This window comes from Bombus flavifrons, chromosome 9, assembly GCF_040668555.2.
Source record: "Bombus flavifrons isolate JBK064 chromosome 9, iyBomFlav1_principal, whole genome shotgun sequence".
Classification (NCBI taxonomy): Eukaryota; Metazoa; Arthropoda; class Insecta; order Hymenoptera; family Apidae; genus Bombus; species Bombus flavifrons.
Genome location: NC_138450.1, coordinates 454,985 through 476,924, shown reverse-complemented (window position 1 = coordinate 476,924; position 21,940 = coordinate 454,985). Strand labels below are relative to the sequence as shown.

The following is a 21,940-nucleotide window of genomic DNA, read 5'->3' as shown; positions in this document are numbered from 1 at the left end:
CGGTGTACATAGAGGACTCACGTAAGCGGGACGCTTATCCCGACGGTCCTCCCTGGTTGCGGGAACGTGGGTTTGCCAGCCCCCATAGACTTATATAAGCAAGTCCTCCCTGCGGGAGGTGGTCCGAGAGGCTTTCCTCCGGGGACACCTCCCAACCGGAAACACGGCGGGATGCGGCAGGGTTTGCCCATGTGAGGTCCACTATGGACTCGCCCCCGCCACACCACGCACGTGCTGGACGACTCCCGGTTCATAAGCCGGAGGTCGAGTGCGGCCGCCCAGTCCTGCACGTCGCGCCCCCTTCCGTTGGTCCTGCGGGAGCCCCATGCCGTTGAGTGGGCGTTGAAGTCCCCGAGGACCAGTGACGGGCAGGAGCCCAAACGCCACGCGCAAGCCGCGAGTCCGTCCAGGAAGGAGGCGTATTCGGTCCGGCTGATGTTGGGCGACACGTAGACACGGCCACCACGGCCAAGTCGCCCCATTTCACGGAGACGAAGCCCCGTCCCCGCTCGATCACCGAGCAGGAGGGGCTTCCCGCGATCTCGGTTCAGAATATGGCGACCGAGCCGATCAGATCCCCAACACCCCGTGACGCGTCGGGAATGCTGTACAACTCGGCCACCGCTGCCAGGCCGATCCGCTGCTCCGCCAGGCTCTGGTACATTAAGTCCTGAGCTCGACGGGAACGGTTAAGATTGCACTGCAGGAGCAGTTGTCCTTCTCCTCTTCTTCCGCTCACATCGGGGAAGGCTCCGTCACCATAGCCTCCTCCGGGCCGTTCCCCTCGCAGTCGGTGTGTCCGACATCTCTGTCCTCTCTTCTGGCCTTCGTAGGACCAGTTGACAACGGCATTGTTTCCTTCCTCATCGTCGCGTTCCCGCCGTCGCCTGGAACGGTCCTTGCTTCCTGTGCGGCCCTCTTCTTACGGGCAGGCGGCTTGCATGCCGGTGACCCCATACCGTGCGACGCCTCGGTCTCCTTCTTCCTCCTCCTATGATGGTAGTGAATCCGACCTCGTTGGCCGACGACTCCACGGTCGACCGCGAGGTGTATCTCGCCGACCGCAATCGTGCTTGTACGGTTCTTGTGGCGACGCCAGCGTCCGTAGTCGGGGGGATCGCTTCCCCTGGCATTATTTCTCGCCAACACTCCTACAACTTACGGAGGAACAGGATCTTGAAATCCTCTAGTGGATCTCGAGGTCCTAGACCACCGGACCCATCCGTTTTCTTAGTTTTTGCATTACTCCCCGACGCAGGACGCTGGAAGCAAAGCATCGCGACTGGCCGAGCGGATGGCGGCCACGCTGAAGGATTTGCCCGCCAAGGTAACCGTCCCGCGAAGGACGGCCGAACTAATAGTGACCGGACTGGAGGACTTGGTCACCGCGGAGGAGGTGGCAGCCGCCGTTGCTGAGGCCGGGGGCTGCCACGCCGACGAGGTCAACGTGGGAGTTATACGTTCCGCTCCTCGGGGCCTCGGGTCGGTATGGCTACGCTGCCCGCTGACAACGGCCAGGAGAATCAGCAGAGGAAGAGATGCCGGACCAGGAGGTAGGATCAACATAGGTTGGTCAGCGGCGAGGGATTCCCCTCTCCCTGCGCACCGATTCCAATGCTTCAGATGCATGGAGTCGGGTCACGTGCGCCGGGACTGCACATCAACGGCCGACCGGTCGGAGCGCTGCTACCGGTGCGGGGCGGAAAGACATCACGCCAGGGACTGCTTGGCGCGAGTACCCACGTGTCCGGTGTGCGCGGACCTGGGACTGCCCGCGTCGCACCGTATGGGATCACCGGCATGCAAACCGCCTGCCCGTAAGAGGAGGGCCGCACAGGAAGCAAGGACCGTTCCAGGCGACGGTGGGGGTGCGGTGACGAGGAAGGAAACAATACCGCCGTCAACTGACCCCACGAAGAACAGAAGAGAGGATGGAGAAGTCGGACACAACGACTGCGAGGGGAACGGCCCGGAGGAAGCTATGGAGACGGAGCATTCCCCGACGTGAGCGGAAGAAGAGGAGGAGGACAACTGCTCCTGCAGCGCAATCTTAACCGCTAATGTTTCAGAGTCTGACAGAACGGCGGATTGCTCTGGCGGCAGTGGCCGAGCCGTATAGCATTCCCGACGCGTCACTGGACTGGGATTGCGGGAAGCCATTCCTGCTCGGTGATTGAGCGGGGACGGGGCTTCGTGGCCGTGAAATGGGGCGACCTGGCCGTGGTGGCCGTCTACGTGTCGCCCAACATCAGCCGGACAGAATACGCCTCCTTTCTGGACGGACTCGCGGCTTGCACGAGACGTTTGGGCGTCTGCCCGTCATTGGTCCTCGGGAACTTCAACGCCCACTCAACGGCGTAGGGCTCCCGCAGGACCAACGGAAGGGGGCGCGACGTACAGGACCACTCGACCTCCGGCTTATGAACCGGGAGTCGTCCAGCACGTGCGTGGTGTGGCGGGGCTAGTCCATAGTGGACCTCACATGGGCAAACCCCGCCGCATCCCGCCGCGTTTCCGGTTGGGAGGTCTCCCCGGAGGAGACCACCTCTACATCCTGATGGAGGTGGCGGTGGGCGGCGCGATGGGCGACCGTTCGTCGGGTGCGCGGGCCCATCGGCCCACCGGGAAGGAAAAGAAAATTCCCGCGATGGGCGGTGACCCGCCGCGACGAGGACTTCATGGCGGCGGCCGCTATAGCCGTGGCTTGGTTGGAAGAATCCCCGACCGACGAGGACGCGGAAGCGGGAGCGACCCGGCTGAGGCGCGACATGCACGCGATCTGTGATTCGTGTATGCCATGGTCTGGAGAGCCGCGCCGCGCCGGCGCTGTGTACTGGTGGTCTGAGGAGATTGCTCGTCTCCGCGAGGCGTGCATCCACGCAATGTGGTTTTGCCGCAAGGCCGATCACGGGTCGCCTCCAGCGGATTACCGCCTGAGGTTGGAAGGGGCTGAGATCGGGGTCGGAACCAGCATGAAGTATCTGGGCCTGACCCTCGACAGCCACTGGACCTTCGGCGCTCACTTCGAGCGCCTGACGCCGTCTGTTGAGGCGACGGCGAACGCCTCAGGACGTCTGTTGCCTCGGCTGGGCGGGCCCGACGTCGGAGTGCGCCGGCTCTACGCCGGCGTGGTGCGATCGAGGCTCCTCTACGAAGCTCCGATCTGGGCGGAGGACCAGATGACCAACCGTCGCAGTCTCCTAGTGGTCTGAAGGCTGCACAGGACGGTGGCCATCAGGGCAGTGAGGGGCTTCCGCACCATTTCGGCGGCGGCAGCGACGGCAGCGGCGGTGCTCGTCGGGTTTCCCCCGTTCGAATTGCAGGCCCTGAGGTGTCGTGAAATTTATCTCCACACTCGGGGTCTGTCGGACGGGGCGGGCCTGGTGGTCGCCGACGTCAGGGTTCGGGCTCGGCGAGCTTTGCTCGACAGATGGCGCGCCAGTCTCGACACGAGAGCGGGTGCGCCGGGGATAAGGGTCCTCGGGGCCGTCCTTTCAAACTGGGACGTTTGGTTGAACGGCGGCGGGCCTCCCCTGACCTACAGGGTGACGCAGGTGCTCACCGGACACGGTTGCTTCGGTGAGTATCTGTACCGAATCGGAATGGAGGCGACCGCGCGTTGCCACCACTGCGATGCGAGCGTGGATTCGGCGCAGCACACGCTGGAATACTGTCCGGCGTGACGCGGCCGCGCCATGACCTCATCGTGGAAATCGGTTGGTATCTCTCGCCGCCAACGATCCTCGAGGCATTGTTGGTAAGCGAGAGAAGGAGGAGGGCCGTGACCTCCTTCTGTGAGCAAGTCATGCTTCGAAAAGAGGCCGCGGAGAGGGTGAGGGTGCGGTACTCTCACCCTGAGAGGACTGACCGGCGAGGGTGCGGCAGAGGCCATGGACGCGCTTCGGTGAGGCGCACTAGGTCCGCCACGTCCCCCGGTGGGGTGCAAAGTTAGGCGCTGGCAGCTCAGCGCCCCGGGGCCGCAAAGCAGTCCGTTCCGTGTAGCCCGGAACCGGACTGTCTGGCACGGCGGCTCCGGCGACGAGGCGCGGTGTGACGTGGCCGCACATCGCTCCATTATGGGACGTATTGAGCGCGGGGGGGGCGGTGTATCGCTTACACCGGTTCCCGGGCCCCTCTCGATCGCAGCCGGGACGGTCATCGTGGAGGTTTTAGTCGGTTGGAGTCCGGCACTACCACGCCGCTTTTCCCCAGAAACGACCTGGTGTTAATATAAAAAAAAAAGGTCGTCAACAAGGGTTTCCATCCTGGTGCCACTCACTCTTTCGCACCCTACCCCGGTCAAGGCTGGTGCAGGTTGACGGGGAGCCCCACAAGAAGGTGAGGTGAGTGGTCTTGGCAGATACGGGCCCACCAACTTCTCCGAGGTTCTCCGCACCGAATGGGCAAACTGGCAGAGGCCAGAGGCGCCGACCAGCCACTACCCTATACTATACTATACTATACCCCAGCCACTATAGGAGAATATCAGATTCATCGGGGTTTCCCAGGGCGTGGTCTACGCCCTGAGAACCCGCAGCCGCCCCTATCCGAAAAAAAAATTAAAAAGATAACTGAAGAATCTCCAACTGCCTTGAGGCATTTAATCAATACGGTCAAACAAAATCTCCATTCATTGAATAATTTAAGAGAGTCCTATACCAATACAAACGCCATGTTTATCAGCTTCATCCTTTTGAAATTACCACCAAATATCATTAAGCAGTGGGATCTCACGTTACCTAGCAAGGAAGTGCCTCAGTACACTCAACTACAGGATTTCCTTGAGAGACTAGCACTCAGCTCCATATCGGCCTTCATAGTCACAACGACAAGAGGACACGCTCTGTCGACATGTCCGACCTGCCGCGAACCATACACCATTTGCAAATGTGACAGTTTCAAGGCCAAACCTTTTGTCGAGCGCCTTAAAGACGTTGAAAGGACATCCCTATGCATCAATTGCCTGAGGAAAGGGCACTCAGTGCGAGATTGTCACGTCGAATCATGTTGTACGTGCCGAGAATGGCATCACACGATGCTGCATAAGACCAAACACCACTAAACACAACCTCTTTCTGTCACATCCAGTCGAAGCTCCTCTCCGTCAAGCAGTCGATCCGCGACACCCTCTTCGCAACCCTACTCATCACCTACTCGTCATCGCAAATCCACAACAAACCACAGATCAGGGACACCACGAACGAATTCGTCTCCAAGCCCATCCTCTAGCCATCGACAAACACACAGTGACGCCGACAATCGACGATTCCAATGACGATCGAATATATTAACCCATTAGCATCCGTCTCATTACACAACGATCTGGTAATCACGGCTCAGATCAGCATTTTGCACGATAAACAAGAACCAATCCGTTCTCGAGGGCTGCTCAACATCGGATCTATCATGAACTTCATAACCGAAAAACTGGCAAAATCACTCGGAATAAGGTAAAGGAAATTTCAGTCCCAATTGGAGCCCCGACACCTTAACGACGATTTCTAAACGCTACATTACGGCCACGCTCACTTCCATTGACAGTACTTACGAACGCACATTGACGTTCCCCATTATCCCGACCATATCGACCTCAATCCCAACTCAACTCATCGATCGCTCGACGCTTAACATACCCAGGAATCTTCGATTAGCCGATCCACGATTCCACTTACCAGCCCCGATCGGTGTCTTATTGAGCTCGGGATCAACACTTGCATCGATGTGTGCCGGACAAATCAATTTAACGCGGCCGGACAAGCCCGAACTGCGTCTGCAAAAAGCGCGATTCGGATGGGTCATTGGAAGGAGCCCAATTTCCCAAACCGCGACAAACACATTTTACGCATCCACGGTGGCTCTACAAGTGGACCTCGCGCGGTTTTGGGAAATCGACGAAGAACCGCCGATTAAACATATTTCAAACGCAGATCGATGATGCGATGAATTCTTCCGAGCCCACATCCGACGCACCAGAGAAGGACGATACATCATCGCTCTCCCATTCAACGACCAGCTTCAGTCGCTTGTTTCTCTAAAGCGCTTGCGATGAAACGACACGCCTCTCTCAACCGCCGATTCCAACGCGACAAGCGCTTCGAATCAGAATATCAAACGGTATTACAAGAATACCTAGAGTTGGGACATATGACGAGGGTCATCACCAACCACTCCGACGATAACGGATACTATCTACCACATCACGGCGTAATGAAGGCATCGAGATAAACCACCAAACTCTGTGTCGCGTTCGACGGGTCGGCAACAAGCACCACCGGAGTTTCTCTAAATGATACGCTTTATACAGAGCTCAAGTTACAGAAAGACTTGTTTTACATACTCCTTAGATTCCGCTCTCATCAACACTTCACATTGAAAAGATGTATCGGCAATTCCGCGTGCGACCAGAAGGCAGAAAGTATTAAAAAATCTTATGGTGCAGCACGGGTGAGGAAACCGAAACGTACCAATTCAACACCGTAACGTTCGGTTTATCCATAGCCCCGTGTCTAGCCATTCGGTGCCTCAAGTAACTGGCGGAGGACAAGGGACATCGGTTTCCGCGCGCAGCGCAGGTCCTGCAGCGGAATTTCTACGTCGACGATGCCCTCACAGGAGCTGAGACGAAGAACGAAGCCCTTACACTGAGAACAGAACTCGCCGAGGTACTTAAACTAGCAGGTTTAAACATACGGAAATGGACATCAAACGACAAGGAAATATTACAAGGTCTCTCCGAAGAGGAAACAAACCACCAACAACATCTGGGTGATTCGCAAAATTTAAAAACCCTTGGTGTATTTTGGAATTTCTCTGTCGATTCCATCCTTTACTCAGTCGAGATCAGACCCACCAAATCTAGAACCTGCTATGATCACTCGCGTCGGTGACCGTTCAGGCCAAAATACTGCTCCAACGAGTTTGGTCATTGAAGGTCGATTGAGATGAATCACTTCCGGTAAATTTACATTCAGAATAGGGCAGATACTATGCCCAGTTACTACTACTAAATAACATCAGGTTCCAACGCAAAGTAATAATCGAGTCCGCAACGGAGATCGAAATACGCGGCTTCTGTGATGCCAGCGAAAAGGCTTACGGAGCCTGCGTTTATCTCCGAACCATTAACCCTGACTGGCTTGTCCGGACACAGTTTCTAACAGCGAAATCAAAGGTAGCCTCGCTCAAATCCCAGACTATTCCTCGGCTTGAGCTGAGCGGAACACTGCTTCTCACGTCCCTGATCTTGGGAATACAGCAAGCCTTATTGAACTACCTTACTCGATCCGTTTATTGGGCGGATTCTACCATCGTGCTCCATTGGATAAACACCTCGCCTCACACGCTCAAAACATTTGTCGCCAACCGAGTATCCGAGATTAAAACGAAGACCAGTATCCGCGATTGGCACCATGTTCCCACTAACGATAACCCCGCGGATCTAATATCACGAGGTCGAACGCCCGAAGAGTTACTGCGTCCGTCCATTTGGTAGCACGGTCCTGAATGGCTTTAACAAGTAGTCGTTCTTTGGTAACGGGTTCTTTCTTCGGCAAATTGCTCATACAGTACCCGGACACCCCTAGGGCCATAGGGGTTGGGATTATGCCCAACCAGCGCGCAAGGCACCCAGTGCCTTGCTACCTCGATTAGCTAAGTCTGCAGGGGCCGTCGCTCGTCTCAGGTCGAACGGGCCACATTCTAAGCCCTACCGTCTCACTCAGGACGATTCCGGAGCAGGTGGGACGCTGCTCACCCGCCGAAGGCCATTTGGGGCGAGCCACGCCCCTTAAATCGGCCCTCTTGCCAGCATCTTGGCCATCAACCACTGCCACCACGAGTCCAAACCCATAATTGGCCGAGCAGAGGGGTCGCTACTCCCTCCGGGCTAACACTCGACCCCCATGGTGCCATTCTAAGTCATTGGTGGGCTATCGTGTGGATGTACGGCCACGTCACTGCCGACCGGCGACCTGCTAACCGTGCTCGGCAGTTCCAGATGGGACTCACGTAAGCGGGGGCCTAAAGATACTTTTGTACCCGGGAACTTATCCCGACGGTCCCATCCTTGGCATCAGAATCGTGGGTGCGCTACTACCCAAGGCCACGTAGAGAGAGTGTAACCGCACTTAAGCGCCTTACACTCCCGGCAACCTTCCCTGCGGTGTACATAGAGGACTCACGTAAGCGGGACGCTTGTCCCGACGGTCCTCCCTGGCTGCGGGAACGTGAGTTTGCCAGCCCCCATAGACTTACATAAGCAAGTCCTCCCTGCGGGATGAATGGTTTTAACAGTCGGAAGGCTGGCCGACATGGACACTAACACCGCAAATTGAAATACCGAAACAGAAAACACGAACATAAAATCAACCTACATTCCGGAACACAGGCTACGTTGTACGCAGTAAGACAATGGTGCTGGCCCATTGGCCCGAAGTTAAGACTGGCATACGATAAAAGGTTGCGTCCGTTGCTGCCTGAGTCTTGGTCCTTTTCCAATTAATGCAATTTTTTTTGTAATATTAAACTTTCAATGATTAATGAAATCAATAAAGTAGAACTACTATAATCTGAAATAAAGTATTGGTCATCCCATAAGTTTGTGCCGACTTTTGCGTATACATTTCATGTGTCGATTTATAAACATACGGCGATAAGGGACCAATGCACTTGAGCTTAGCTGATCGAGAATAATTAATTCAAAAATTTCTCAGCGACTGACAATAGTGCACGACGTATTTTCCACATTATGTGTGTGTCTGTGTGTGGTTAGACAGTGGTATTGCGCCGTTTTTCTCATTCGCTACAACTCAAAATATTAAAAATGTTCAGACATATATTAATTTAATTTATATATCAATATAATCACAATTTGTGACAATATCATCTACACAATTAAGTGTATCCACGCTGTTAATATTGCTGTCAATTAAAGTTATAATTCCAAGTTTACTTGCATTTATTTTAACAATATAATTTCTTTAGACTTCTTTCATCACGTTTTGCGCAATGGTCAACTAGCCTTCGTCAGTCGATTTCAGGAAAATGGTACGTAATTTAGAGTGTGCATATTATATGTTAAGCTCGGATGTTGGAGGCGTCCTGGGACATCCTCTCTAGTGCTTTGCGCCCGAGTGTTGTGTGAGAATCGTGGAGTGGGTGTATTGGTGTACTTGTTTTGCCTATTTAGTAGAGTATAAATAAGAACGGAGTATTCTAGAATTATATAACTCCATTCAAACCATTGTAGCTGTCAATATCAATTGAGGATTAAGATCTTAAACCTAAGGAAGATTCTTCAGTGATCTGAAGAACTTCTAAAAACGATTCTGATAAGCAGACTTAGGTGTTCATTAGAAGAGAACGAATGCACGAGATTGCGAGCCACGAGATACACCGCACCAACTTCAAATTAAAGAAGCTTCCTGCTTTATCCCGAAAAAGAAAACTAGTTACCAATATTATCAATGATGACATCTTGTTATATTCATACTTTGCTATTTGTTACTTTATCACATTGCACATACATTTCAATTATTCTATTTTGTTATCAACATAATTCTTTTTGTAAATAGTGTTGCGTGGCCTTTCTAATATTTTGGGGAATTCGGCACGTGGAGTGCTGAAGAACTTTGTTTGCGTAACAACTTCAAAGAATTCGAAAAAACTAATTCGATGTTTAAATGAAGAAATACACAACAAATTAACTTGAACAACAATTTATATTTAAAACTAATAGATTGAATACTTTATTAAAGATTTGCACCGTTATGAAATTTACTTAAACTCTCAGCTCAGCGTGACGGTTCTAATGATTCTACATTTTGGGCCGCAGAGTAACCATCGCTGCCTTGGCAATGTTCCTTCCCATGGTAACGAAAGTAAATACGAAATTTGAAAGTGATCACAGTTATTACTGATAAATAATTTTGACATTTAATCAATAAATTTGTTAAATAACTTTAGTTCGTTTGGCTTGGCTACGCTACTGTACAGTTAAATTTGCAGCGCTAGAATGTATCCTATTATCATACAAGATATTCACGCTAGAGGGAGCCACATGCCTACGCCAGTTCACAAGTTAGAGACGAGAATTTAAAGTGTTAAAACGTGTCAAGCACATAAAGTTTGATCAAAATCTGTTGTAAAGTTCGGTTTAGCGTTAAAGTGTTAAACAAATAATTTAAGTTTCTCGTTATAATAAATAAAGTATTTATTGTGTTATAAGAGTTATTGAATCATTAGAATTAACTGTCGAGAGCCCTATAAATGAGCCACATAAATGACAAACCAGGGATACCTATTCACCTTTCATGAAAGTACAGAAAAAAATTCATAATTAAAAAGATGTAATTATAGACATTTAAAAAATGATATCAAGTTTCGTTAAACAATCTTTTATACAAATTTGTTTATTTTACGTACTTATTTTGAAAATTATAGTAAGTTGTGATAAATTAGATGCTCGTGTTTCATTAAAAGTGCAAGGAACCGGATTTCATAGGTTAGACCATGGTATCACAGTAAGGCAAAAAGAAGTCTATTATCCAATCTAAACGGGTGAAATTTGATTATACGTTGATAATTTTATTCAAAAAGCAAATTATGTATCATTATGTACTATTCATAAGATAAAAACATAGATAATTTCTGTAAGTTTTTTTACATAATAGAAACCATTATTTTTTATCACGTACAAATATAGAAATTAAGAATTTTAATCCTAATTGTTCTACTATAGCTAGCTCCATATATACTGTTATTTTATTTAATAATAATTATATGTATAATATATATATGTTTATATAATATGAATCAAATGTCCCATTTATTAAATATATATATATATATTTATTTTGGTAAAATGTTTGGATAACACAGACTGAAATAACAAAGATTTATCAAAATCATTAAAACATTTTGTTTTATTTTTCATGAAAAATTCTATTTACAGAGATTTAATATATCAAGTACATGTCGATCAATTTATAGAAGAATGTTACGTAGCCATTTATTTACAACTTCCATCTGCTTTATATGCTAATGTTAATGAATTGACTAATTTAAGAAGACTTGGAATTGTAAGTTGATAGAAATACAATTAAAGAAAATATATATATTGAAATTATCTTAATTCACATATATACAAATCAGATTTCACAATTTCAGAGTACAGTATGTGTTAATGGAGAGGCTGACATTGAGTTATTTGCTGAGGAAGCACAGATACAAACTGTAACCATTTGCTCGAGTTTGATTCGTGCAGGATGTGCTTTAAAAGTTCCAATACATCAACGTTATCAACATGCCAACGATAGTAATAAATATATGAACATTACTTTACCAAACCCAACGCTATTATTAGGTTGTAAAAAAAGAATTAAGGATTATAGAGTTTCTAAACTTGATTTGTGTTCTCCATGCGTGGAGATTGTACCTAAATGGAGAGAGATTCCATATATCATGGTAAAAAATAAACTTTGTTATTTAAGTAATAAAGTTATTTTATCTTTATCTTTATAAATAGAAATGTTTTACTTTTTGCATCCATTTTGCAGGATAAGGAAAACGTATGGACAATACCAGTTGGTGAAACAACTATGTCACTTGTAGTAACTTCTATCACATTTTCAGTAACTATTTTATGTACACTATGTCTTATACAAACAATTTGGAAATCTATGTCAGAACAACATTTTAAAACCCAGTAACATGTTTTAAATAAACTTGTTTGCATAATATAATCATTAATCATCATTATATATATATGTATATATATATAATTTTGTAATAAATATTAAATATAATACACATAAATATTCATGTACACACAGCACTCACATTTTAAAATATTTTTCGCATACACTTGCAAATAAAATAATAATGCACTCTGCAATCACAATATTTACAATACATTTTATGAATAATGTTATATTCTTCAGTATCAGAGCAATATTACGACTCTTTTCCTAGATCCATCTTTTCAGTATCATTTTCTCTTTGTGCATATCCCTTTTCCATCGATGATTCAGTTGCAGGACTCATAGAGATATCCTTTTTCTCCTTTACAGGGTCATTCCATTCTTGAATTTTAGATGTACCAAACACAATAAAAGTGAAATTTCCAAGAAAATATATTATGGATGTTAAAAAGAACATATTTCTCCATTCCTCAACACTATTCTGAAGATTGAAAAATAATAAAAGATTAATAAATTCTGCCCGCCATTTAGATCATTTGCTTTTTCACATAATATCTTAAATAATTAAAGTACATTAATGAATCATTAATATAAAAACGTTTGTGAGTATGCGACATAAAATATTAATAATTAAGGAACCTGTGACAAGTTTGCATTCTTCCCATTTTGCAACCTCAGTTTAGTCTCTCAAATCATTATGATATAGTTAAGCAATAGCAAAGAAGAATGCAAGAGAAATATTCCAATTAGTTGACTTTGGTGTTAACGAGCTTTTGCAAGTTATTAGTATAAATGAGAATCGGGGCCTAAAACCAATACAATGATAATATTCACGTAGTTGTAAGTTACAACAAACTCCTGTAGCCTCGCATATGCAGCTATGCGCAGGGTCTTTAGATTCGTCCGACTTTCGTTTATAAACAGAAGATAGCGATCAGCGGCCGGTAACCAAACTTATGCATACGCTACCATAGACCGATAGCTTTACGCGAACATCTCGGAAAATAAGTGACCAGACCCTTTATATATATGGAAAAAAGTTGTTCAAAATATCAATTTCTATAACTATATTGAAAAATTATCCGAATTTGAGGGTAGGCAGCTTTTCTACAGTTTCGGAAAATATTGTCTGAAAGTAATTTTTTTAATGAGATTTCAAGATCGTCATCATCTTTTTTAGTGGTACTTATCGACATATCACTCATCTTACCGATTTCGATAATTTTTAGATACATTGTAGAGATCAACATTTTGAACTGTTCTGCCTATATATGTAACCGTGGCTCGGCCCTTCGTTTGCCAAATATTCACAAGAAACTGTTGATATCGCTATAATGAATTTTGCCTATAATCAAGCGTCCGTGACAGGGCACCCGTTGCTATTGATTGTTTGCCGCTTCATGGCGGCCAGATAAAAAATGACACCTCAAGCAAACTTAATTCTTATTTTTTGTTTATAGTTTATATAGGTTTGGATTAGGCGTCATTTTATCCGGCAGTCGTGAGGCATACCCTTTCATGATCGTTCAATAGTAAGCAAAATCCACTATGGTGATACCGATAATTTTTTGCAAATATTTCAGTAACTAAATGGCGGTTATATGTATAGAAAAAAGTTGTTCAAAATGCTGATTCCTAAAATATATCTAAAAATTATCGAAATCAGTACGATAATTGAGATGTCGATAATTACCAACGTTATCTACCATTACATGTGCCTTTCCAAGTTGTCCTCCCTTTTGTCCTGTGGAGTTTTTCTATATGATCATTAAGTAACGGAGATATTTAGGTATTCCGATTTGTATGCCCCACTCTGTATGTAGAAAGTATATATATACTATCAACTATATATTATCAAGTATACTATCAACTTGCAAACGTTCATTAAAATTGAAGTCGATCAATTGGAATCGTACTCTTGTTAGTATAGAACGTCAAAATTCTACTCGTATCCTATCATGGTAAAGTTAAGGAATTTATCTTTTGACGACATTTGAAATATCGATTTACCAACAAAAGCTGCAAAGTACAATCCTTTTTAAAAAATTTTTCTAGCTTGTATACGGGTTGGAACGATCAACCCAATTACCGTTTAATTAACTGTTATAAGTGTACATATTATGTAAGTAATAATACGTATACTGTATATAATATATGGTAAATAAAAATAACGACGAAAAAAGAAGGGATGCAAACACACGACGACATGAGTATTAATTCGACTTACAAAAGATCAAATTTTTATGATTTCTATTTTCTCTTAATAAAGCATATCTAAAATGTTATTCAACTCAGACTGTTCATTAGCTGTATTTGTTCTAACTGCCTGAATTTCAAGAGAATGCCAGGAAAAGTCAGCAATAATAGTATAATCTAACTGCATAGAGAAAAGTAAATTATTTTAGAAATAATAAAGAATTATTATTATACATACCGGATGTTTAACGATGATACTGGCAATTAACGGAGCCAAAATGCTACAAATATTTGCCACGGTATTCGTAATACCCATCAAAGGACCAGCGAAGTTTGGACTAAGATCCATATGATTGACATTATGTCCACAATAAATAGCAACATTACTAGCAACAGCGAATATTAAAAGTGCTCTTGCTATTCCAGGTTCTTCCTTAGTAACATATCCAAGACCGATTAATGTAATTGCTGGGATCCATTCACCGATCGTATTACAAATTTTTCTTGATGCTTGTACGGTTAAAACATCTCGTTTAATCAGGACATCCGAAATATAGCTAATTGGGAAACTAAAAATCCATGCTGTGAGATATGGTAGTGCACTCCATAGACCATTCTAAAATAGATCAAAATAAATATTTAGTTTTAAACTTTTGTTCGAGTATTTATGAAAGTAAATAGCTGTGGATCTCCAATTGAAGAGTCCAAAGGAAAGGATATTGTATCGTGTCCGCTGTTTTCTTTCCGTTATATATGTATATATATATATAATTTGATGTTCATACGACATTTTGTAATGAAAAGTGAATATTTATCGAAAAACATATTCGGTTTCTTAACAGATGCTACAAAATATCAAATTAATATTTCATATTATTCCACGAATATAGTCACCATGTTTGCTTCAAAATAAATAATAAATGCGATAGTTGCGCTTCTTTTCTATGTTAGAGTTTTCTTCTAAAACACGTTACATTCATAAAAACTAAAGACAATAAGGCTTGAAGAATTGAGATATTTTCGAAACTCATCTGGTAAACGTAAGTCTACTTTTTCAATGGCAATCTCTAATAAATCTCTATGTAAAGTTTGAAGATCGTTCTGTTATTCTGACAGTCAACGAGGAACTTTCAAAGAACTGAAAATATTAGGTTAGAATGTCATTTGAGTGTATTATGTATACAGTGCACTTGGTGTGTGTACTGTGCGCGTAATGAGTGTTATGTGTATGCAGTGTAGCAGTATTTATACTGTAGCCATATTTATTACAATATGTATACATTTGAAGAACTTTCGAACATACACTTTTGCTATCTTGCGGCGGACGGCAATAATACAAAAGCGCGAAGTTTATACGCCGAAAAATATTCCAATGGGACTATATCCAGCACAAAGATATTTTGCAAAATAGACCAACTATTGCGGAATAGCGGTACGTTAAATCCTGTAAAATGTATTCAAGAAAATTCAAAAAGAAAAATCTTTGCAAATGGATAAGTGGGAAAATCGAACGCATCACCATATTCTACCAACTTAATGCAAGGGCATTTAAACAATTGTTTTGGAAACAGGTGGATCGGTTGAGGAGGACCTGTGCTTTGGCCTGCTCGGTCCCCAGATTTAAATCCTCTCGGCTTTTACTACTGGGGACACACGAAGACATAATACGTCAAAATTTTAAGAGTCAGGCTCTGTTTAGAAGAAAACGGAGGACATATGGAACATCTATTGTAATTTGTTTGTATCTTTTGTGAACACTCGTGGCCGGGACAATCTACTGTGAACACTCGCGGAGGCAAAAGATTAGACAAAACATTAATCCTCTTTACTTGGAAATTTCATAGGGCGGTTTTCAATATGCTCTTATAGATTTCGACGAGTAAGCAAGTTTAATGTTCAATCTACCATTTCTTTTGCGAAATGTTGCGCGAGATTATTTACGTCTCTGAATACCATGGTTTTCTTCTCTACGACTTACGTGAGATAAGCTGTCGCTCACGTGTCGTTCGGATTAAAGATCACTATGCGCTCCGCTGCTTAGACTGACCACCTTTCGTTCGTGTAAGGAGGTTTACTCGCGTGCAGGAATATTTTGGTCGATTTGTAATTGTCAATAACTAAAAAGCAAAGCCGAAAACGCAATTTTTTTATTCTTGATTCTCGTCTTATTTCGACGTCAAAAATCATCCCTTAAATTATGTAGAAATAGTAGTCGAACTTCCTGCATATATACATTATACATATACATATACTATATGTATATACATATAGTATAGTAATGCAATTTAATAGCTCTCCCTAATTTCTAATATATGGTAGCAAATATTTAAATTTCTTTTTATTATTATTATTTATTTTTATTAGAATTATTTTTCTTCTGGACTCTTCAATTGCGTGAAAAGACTGATGTTATATTCTTCGAAAAGAAACATTATCACGAGTTTTGTTACATTATATTAATATCTTATTTCAAATTCTGATATCGACAATTTTATTTAAGATAAGTTGAAAGAGATCTGGTAAAAATAGGAAATAATTAGGTTAATGTAAGGATGCTAAACAATCGGATAAACTTGTCAATATACGCGTTACATGCAAATTAACACGAATATGTCAAAGGATGTATTTTATCTGTTACTTACGTTTTGTATATCGGTATCAAAGACTGATCCAATGTACGAAGGAATTTTTGTTAAAAGCATCCAGAAGCCCCAAGTGTGAGCAGACTGTGTAACCAATAGTGCCCACATTGGAATACTGGTTAATATTTTAATCCAAGGAGTTGGTAATTTCTAGAAAAATATTACAATTTTGTTATAATTTAAACGTTTCTGCTTGTTTCTTTATTCTTTATAAAATGTGATGAGAAATTTTAACACTGAAATTATAACGTGTTTTGCAATCACAATGTTTATGTCGTTTTTTATATTTAATATGAAATACTATAAATTTAGATACCTAGTATCTATATTTAGATTAGGAAAGTTTAACCAGAAAGGACGAGGAACAATCATTCTTACCTCTTCTGTTTCTATCATTCCAAGACTATTTTCAATGTATTCTTTTTCATCTTGTGGTATACTTGGATGTTCAGCCGGTGATTCTTTACCGATGAAAAAGAACAGAATACTGGAAACAATTGCTATACAACCCCAAACATAATAACAGCTAGGCCATCCCAAACGAGAAGCTGACAGTTGTCCAGTACTCCATAAACAAAGTACGTTTCCAATCCAGCCCCCGGCATAAACGAAGGTCGCTAAATATTGCGTGCAATAAATATGTCAGATACTTTTGATAATTACTGGTGTAAGCGTTCGATTGCTAAAAATAATTGTATAGTCTATGTTCTTAATTTATTTTCACTTATAAAATTATCATCTGTTTAATTTTGTCATCCACTTTAACATACTGATTGTCAAAAATGAAATATAGAAAATCATTTTCAGTGATATCATAAGTAATTGTCATTTGTATAATTTTTAATAACATTATTTTATTGAAATTTTACACCAATTATTAAAACGAAACGCACGTAATTTATATATGTACAAAAGATACGTACTGTAGGTAAAGATACATATATACGCTCATGTACAGAAAATAATTTATCAAAGACAGTCGAGTAACTGAAATGAAATATTAAACTTAATGATTTCTAAGATAATTAAAAGAGATCGTTATATGTAGAAATCATGAATGGATGTTAACTGTTGTCTAGATACAATGAACTGCGATGACTGATACAATTTCTTGAAAAAATTCTTATCGTTGTCAAATGATTCTATAAAATTACTTTGATTATCGATTAGCTTAACAATGGTTCGAAAACCAGAAGAGTCAAAGAACAGCCTTTTGATGATTTTTCGTGTGGAAATTGCTCACAGATATAGAGGCTTAATAACCTAATTTAATTCGTATTGTTGGAATCGAAACAACATTTTAAATGATCATTGCGTATCAATATTCATAATCTGCCTCGATGATCAAAATTTTTATTCATTAAATCATATAAACATTAAATACTTACAGATTCTTCCTCTTTCGTCCATAGGCGCCCATTTCGAAAGTAATGTGTGAAGACACGGTAGAACAGTGCCTTGAAATAAACCGGCGATTACTCTAGTAACACAAATCGCTTCCCATCCACAGTACTCGGCAAGTACGGGAATTAAAAGTGTTACCAAACCACATGCGAATTGCGCCAGTGAGAAAAGTTTATGAGCTCCCCAATTTTGTGCCACTATGCTACCAATAATTTGCGTGCACACATATCCCCAGAAGAAAGAACTCTGAATTATATCCTTAGTGGCGGCGCTCCATGGAAATTCCTTCAATGAAAAGGATGAAAACAGTAGAAAATAACCTAGAAGTAAATTGTTTCGTAGCTTCTACTTTTAACAAGTATTATTGTAATATTTTGTCAAAATTAATATTTTTTATTTTACTTGAGAATTTGTGCTATATATGTATATGTACAGAAAGCGATTCGATTTAAATACATATATACATAATGTGTACGTAAACGCGCGCTAAATTCCTTCTATACATACACATACACACATCGGACGCGCGGAATTTAGCTCCCGTTTACATATAAATTACGTATAGAATATGTACAATCAATAATTAAATTCAAGTAATTAGTCGATGTACAATACAAAGTATATTTGAATCATTTGTAACGTTTTATACATATTTGTACATTTTATAATTACGATGGACATATAAAATCACAGATACTAATCTGACAATGTGATTTATTCGTTGTAACTATTACGTATTTTGACATTCAAAATATATAATAGCCATCTAAATAAATACACCGTTAACTGCAGGTGTTAATTTTCTACGAATCGATATTGCTTTCTGTATATAAATCCATTTTACAAAATGGTCAACAGATAAATAATTAGTAAGCAGATCGAAAGATGGGAAAATAGTCATACTTGGAAAGCAGGATTTGCAGATTTGGCATTAGTCATTGCTTCTAACGTCACTGATGTAGTAACCCTAATAGCATAACAACAGAGAAAGCCCAGTGCCATTAGAAGACTCTGTGTGTGTCTACATCCGTATCGTGCTGTAAATTATAAATTAAAGAGTTTCATTAGTGGTAAGAAACAAATGATCGGCGTACGCGATATACATGTATAGTTATAGAGAGTATAATGTCAATTTTACTATGAACTTTAAATGCTATATTTATAATAAATAAATAAATAAAGTGTTTATCATTTAAAAAGGATATACCGTTAGGTTGGAAAAAAGTGCTGTGTCATCCGTTTCAAGTAAAGATATTAATTAAGAAATAAGTATTCATGAAACACGTTTTTAGAAAATCCTGTATTTGAAATTGGTTGCTAATGCTACTATAGAACTCATAGGAAAATCAATTGTTATTTTACTTACAAGGTTAGTTAAACCTTATTATTTCGATAGCTGTAACAAAAACTTTTAGAAAGCGATAATTCTTTGTAGATCATTCATTCTATGGTAGTTGTGATTATGTCATACTACTCATTTTATAGATATTATTTTGTTTTATTTACATATTTGTTAGGTATTGTAAAATCGTGCTTAAAGCAAAATAAAATTTCATAGATGTATCCGCTTATGAATAGTATTCATTTACACGTGCTTCTCACGTGGTTCACCGTCGCAGACGTGATTGCACTTGAAACATAAGATTGTAATCGCAAAATTCTTTTTGTTTTTTATTTCATTCTCAAATAGTTTCATTTTGTTCTCCCGAAAGAACGAGCTATTTTTTCGTGATACATTATCACTCTTATTTTATGCAAATTCATACTTTTAAATACGTAATATTTTATTTAAGGACTCTTAAAGAAATAATAGAAGAAAGTATAATTTAAATAACGTGAATAACGTGACTATAGAAAATAGAACTTAGGTAATACATACTTATTGTTACATATTATTTGCACATTCTTTTTTTCTCTTGCCTTCCTTTCAAGGTTTCGATTAAATCAAAACTAACGAACGGATACGATTGCTATTTCATAAATAACATTAATCTTTTAATCCGATTTATCTTCCTATTATCCGTTTATAAGTTTCGTTGGTAGCTGTTCGATAGCATGTTATCGTAGGATTAAATGTTACTAGTTTAAAGTTCTGTTAAAACCCTTGAACGATAATTATCAACCGGTTTGAAGTAACTTGTTGCATTCTCTATATTTACATATAGAATGCAGATGCAATGCAATGCGGATATAATGCAGAGAATGCGGATGAGCGATTCGTTTATTCCATATTTCTAGGACATCGCGGGAAATCTGACATTGACGAACTGTTGGCGTCATGTCTTGGAATTCAAAGCGATTCGTCACGTATTTATGCTATGCACGTTGAACGAAATACATTGTGTTCTTAAGCATTTTCGCAATTAAACGAATATTTAATGTATACCGTCAAGTAGATTTTACCAAGAAAAGATATTTCTATACGAATACATATGTACATAATATGTATATAGGTATATTAATTATCATTAATGTATGTAGTAATATGATAAAAATACTAATATTCGTTACAACTTTAATGGAACACTTAAAATAAATGAATTTATTGACCATTTTAAAGACAGAGAAGCCCAGAAAAAAGGTTTGAAAAGATGGTAAGAATATGATATTAAATATAAAAAATCATTGCACGAGTGGGAGAATCCAAACACGTGAGAAGCACGATTTTAAATGAGGACAAACGTCACCAATCTTCGCACAAGTCGTGATAAATAAAATTTATCTTTGATCAATGTCACTAAATCAAAATCAGATATTGCTTTCCATACTTCAATTTTATCTTCTAGAATGAACAATTCCATTATCAAATCTATTTCTTTCGTAGTTTCTATTGAGAGTACCAGACGTACCTAATAATAAAAAGCGTAAACGAACATTGTCTAAAACGTATGTATGAAAGAAAATCATTATTAGAAATAAATCACTCTATTATAAATGATATTATATATTTTAAAACCTATCTAAGATTTATTTATGAAAAGATCATGTTTGTTTCGTCAATGACGCTAATTTGATCAGATATTGCCGTTCTTCATGTTGGTAAACTGAGAAGAGAGACACTTGGAAATTGAAACGAATAAAATTAATATGAAACGAGATATACATACTTATATAGTAAAATAAGTTTGGTTTTAGATTTTAGTTAAATACCTCTTGGTTTGGATGCCGGTATCTGCATCCGCCCCGAAATAGAAATGATAGAGACCCTTTTCGTTGCATGGGAATGCATCATATTGTTAATAAAAATACTGAAGCGTACACACGATTTGTTAGGTAGGGTCGAGTTCCGAAGTAAATCGCAAAAAAGACACTACGATCCATCAATCGGTTGATCGTGGCTTTATAGTCCTACACCGAAAAGAGTTTCTCCCACTCTTATTTTTCAAGTTGCACGTTCTGCATGCGTACACACAATAGTACATTATCACTTTTCTCCCTTATCTAATTGGAAAACCAGACGAATACATATGTTGTTATAAAATACAATAATACTTTGGAATAGTATTACATAAGACTAATATATAGTGTATCAAACACTACGCGCGTGTATCTAAAATTTTGATATACATAATTATATTAGCGATTTTTTAAATACAATATACAAACCAGACAAAAACAGACTGAATATTACATATACTCTATGTTAGAAGAGAAATACACTCCAGTTGAAGATTAAGATAATTTATAATTCCATTGTCAAACCTTCGATAGAAATCGGTGCGATTTCACTTCTCGAATTGATAAATCCTTAATGACTGTGCAAAATCTTGCAAGACCTACATAATAACTTACATGCATACTTATATCGAAAATTTAATAAGACTGGACGACCGTAATAAACAAATAGTAGACAAGTCGTATTCCGTTATATCTAAATGTTATATTTCCTACTGATGTCTAGCTATTAACGCGTTATTTTCAAACCCATTCACTTACCTCCAAATTTATATTCCGAATCTTTTATTATTTTCGATGAAGCAAACAGTATTTCAGTTATAA

At 41.0% G+C, this 21,940-nt stretch overlaps 2 protein-coding genes across 3 annotated transcripts; one reads left to right on the top strand and one right to left on the bottom strand.

Moving 5' to 3' along the window:
* The first annotated feature begins 10,067 nt into the window (after positions 1-10,067).
* Positions 10,068-11,890, top strand: LOC138183025 (phosphatidylinositol-glycan biosynthesis class X protein). Of its 2 annotated transcripts, none has more exons than XM_069119541.1 (4): positions 10,068-10,501; positions 10,952-11,078; positions 11,152-11,463; positions 11,556-11,890. In XM_069119541.1, exons 1-4 carry the CDS (start codon positions 10,368-10,370, stop codon positions 11,706-11,708), a joined length of 726 nt encoding a protein of 241 aa, XP_068975642.1. In that variant the 5' UTR covers positions 10,068-10,367; the 3' UTR covers positions 11,709-11,890. The 2 variants fall into 2 exon arrangements, with proteins under 2 accessions (XP_068975642.1, XP_068975643.1); XM_069119542.1 differs by having other exon boundaries at positions 10,070-10,501; positions 11,167-11,463.
* A 62-nt stretch (positions 11,891-11,952) lies between these two features.
* Positions 11,953-21,262, bottom strand: LOC138183023 (putative inorganic phosphate cotransporter). Its single transcript, XM_069119540.1, has 7 exons — positions 21,092-21,262; positions 18,845-18,978; positions 17,926-18,226; positions 16,916-17,154; positions 16,538-16,687; positions 14,134-14,511; positions 11,953-12,180 (listed from the first exon to the last, which is right to left on the bottom strand). Exons 1-7 carry the CDS (start codon positions 21,171-21,173, stop codon positions 11,953-11,955), a joined length of 1,512 nt encoding a protein of 503 aa, XP_068975641.1. The 5' UTR covers positions 21,174-21,262.
* Positions 21,263-21,940: the final 678 nt, after the last annotated feature.

Coding starts and splice junctions, on each gene's coding strand:
- LOC138183025 (XM_069119541.1), top strand. CDS start 10,368: ATGATATCAAGTTTCGTTAAACAATCTTTTATACAAATTTGTTTATTT. Junction 10,502..10,951: donor CAAGGAACCGGATTTCATAG/GTTAGACCATGG, acceptor TTCTATTTACAG/AGATTTAATATATCAAGTAC. Junction 11,464..11,555: donor GAGAGATTCCATATATCATG/GTAAAAAATAAA, acceptor TCCATTTTGCAG/GATAAGGAAAACGTATGGAC.
- LOC138183023 (XM_069119540.1), bottom strand. CDS start 21,173: ATGATGCATTCCCATGCAACGAAAAGGGTCTCTATCATTTCTATTTCG. Junction 18,979..21,091: donor ACCGGCATCCAAACCAAGAG/GTATTTAACTAA, acceptor TATAATTTACAG/CACGATACGGATGTAGACAC. Junction 14,512..16,537: donor TTGATACCGATATACAAAAC/GTAAGTAACAGA, acceptor GATCTATTTTAG/AATGGTCTATGGAGTGCACT.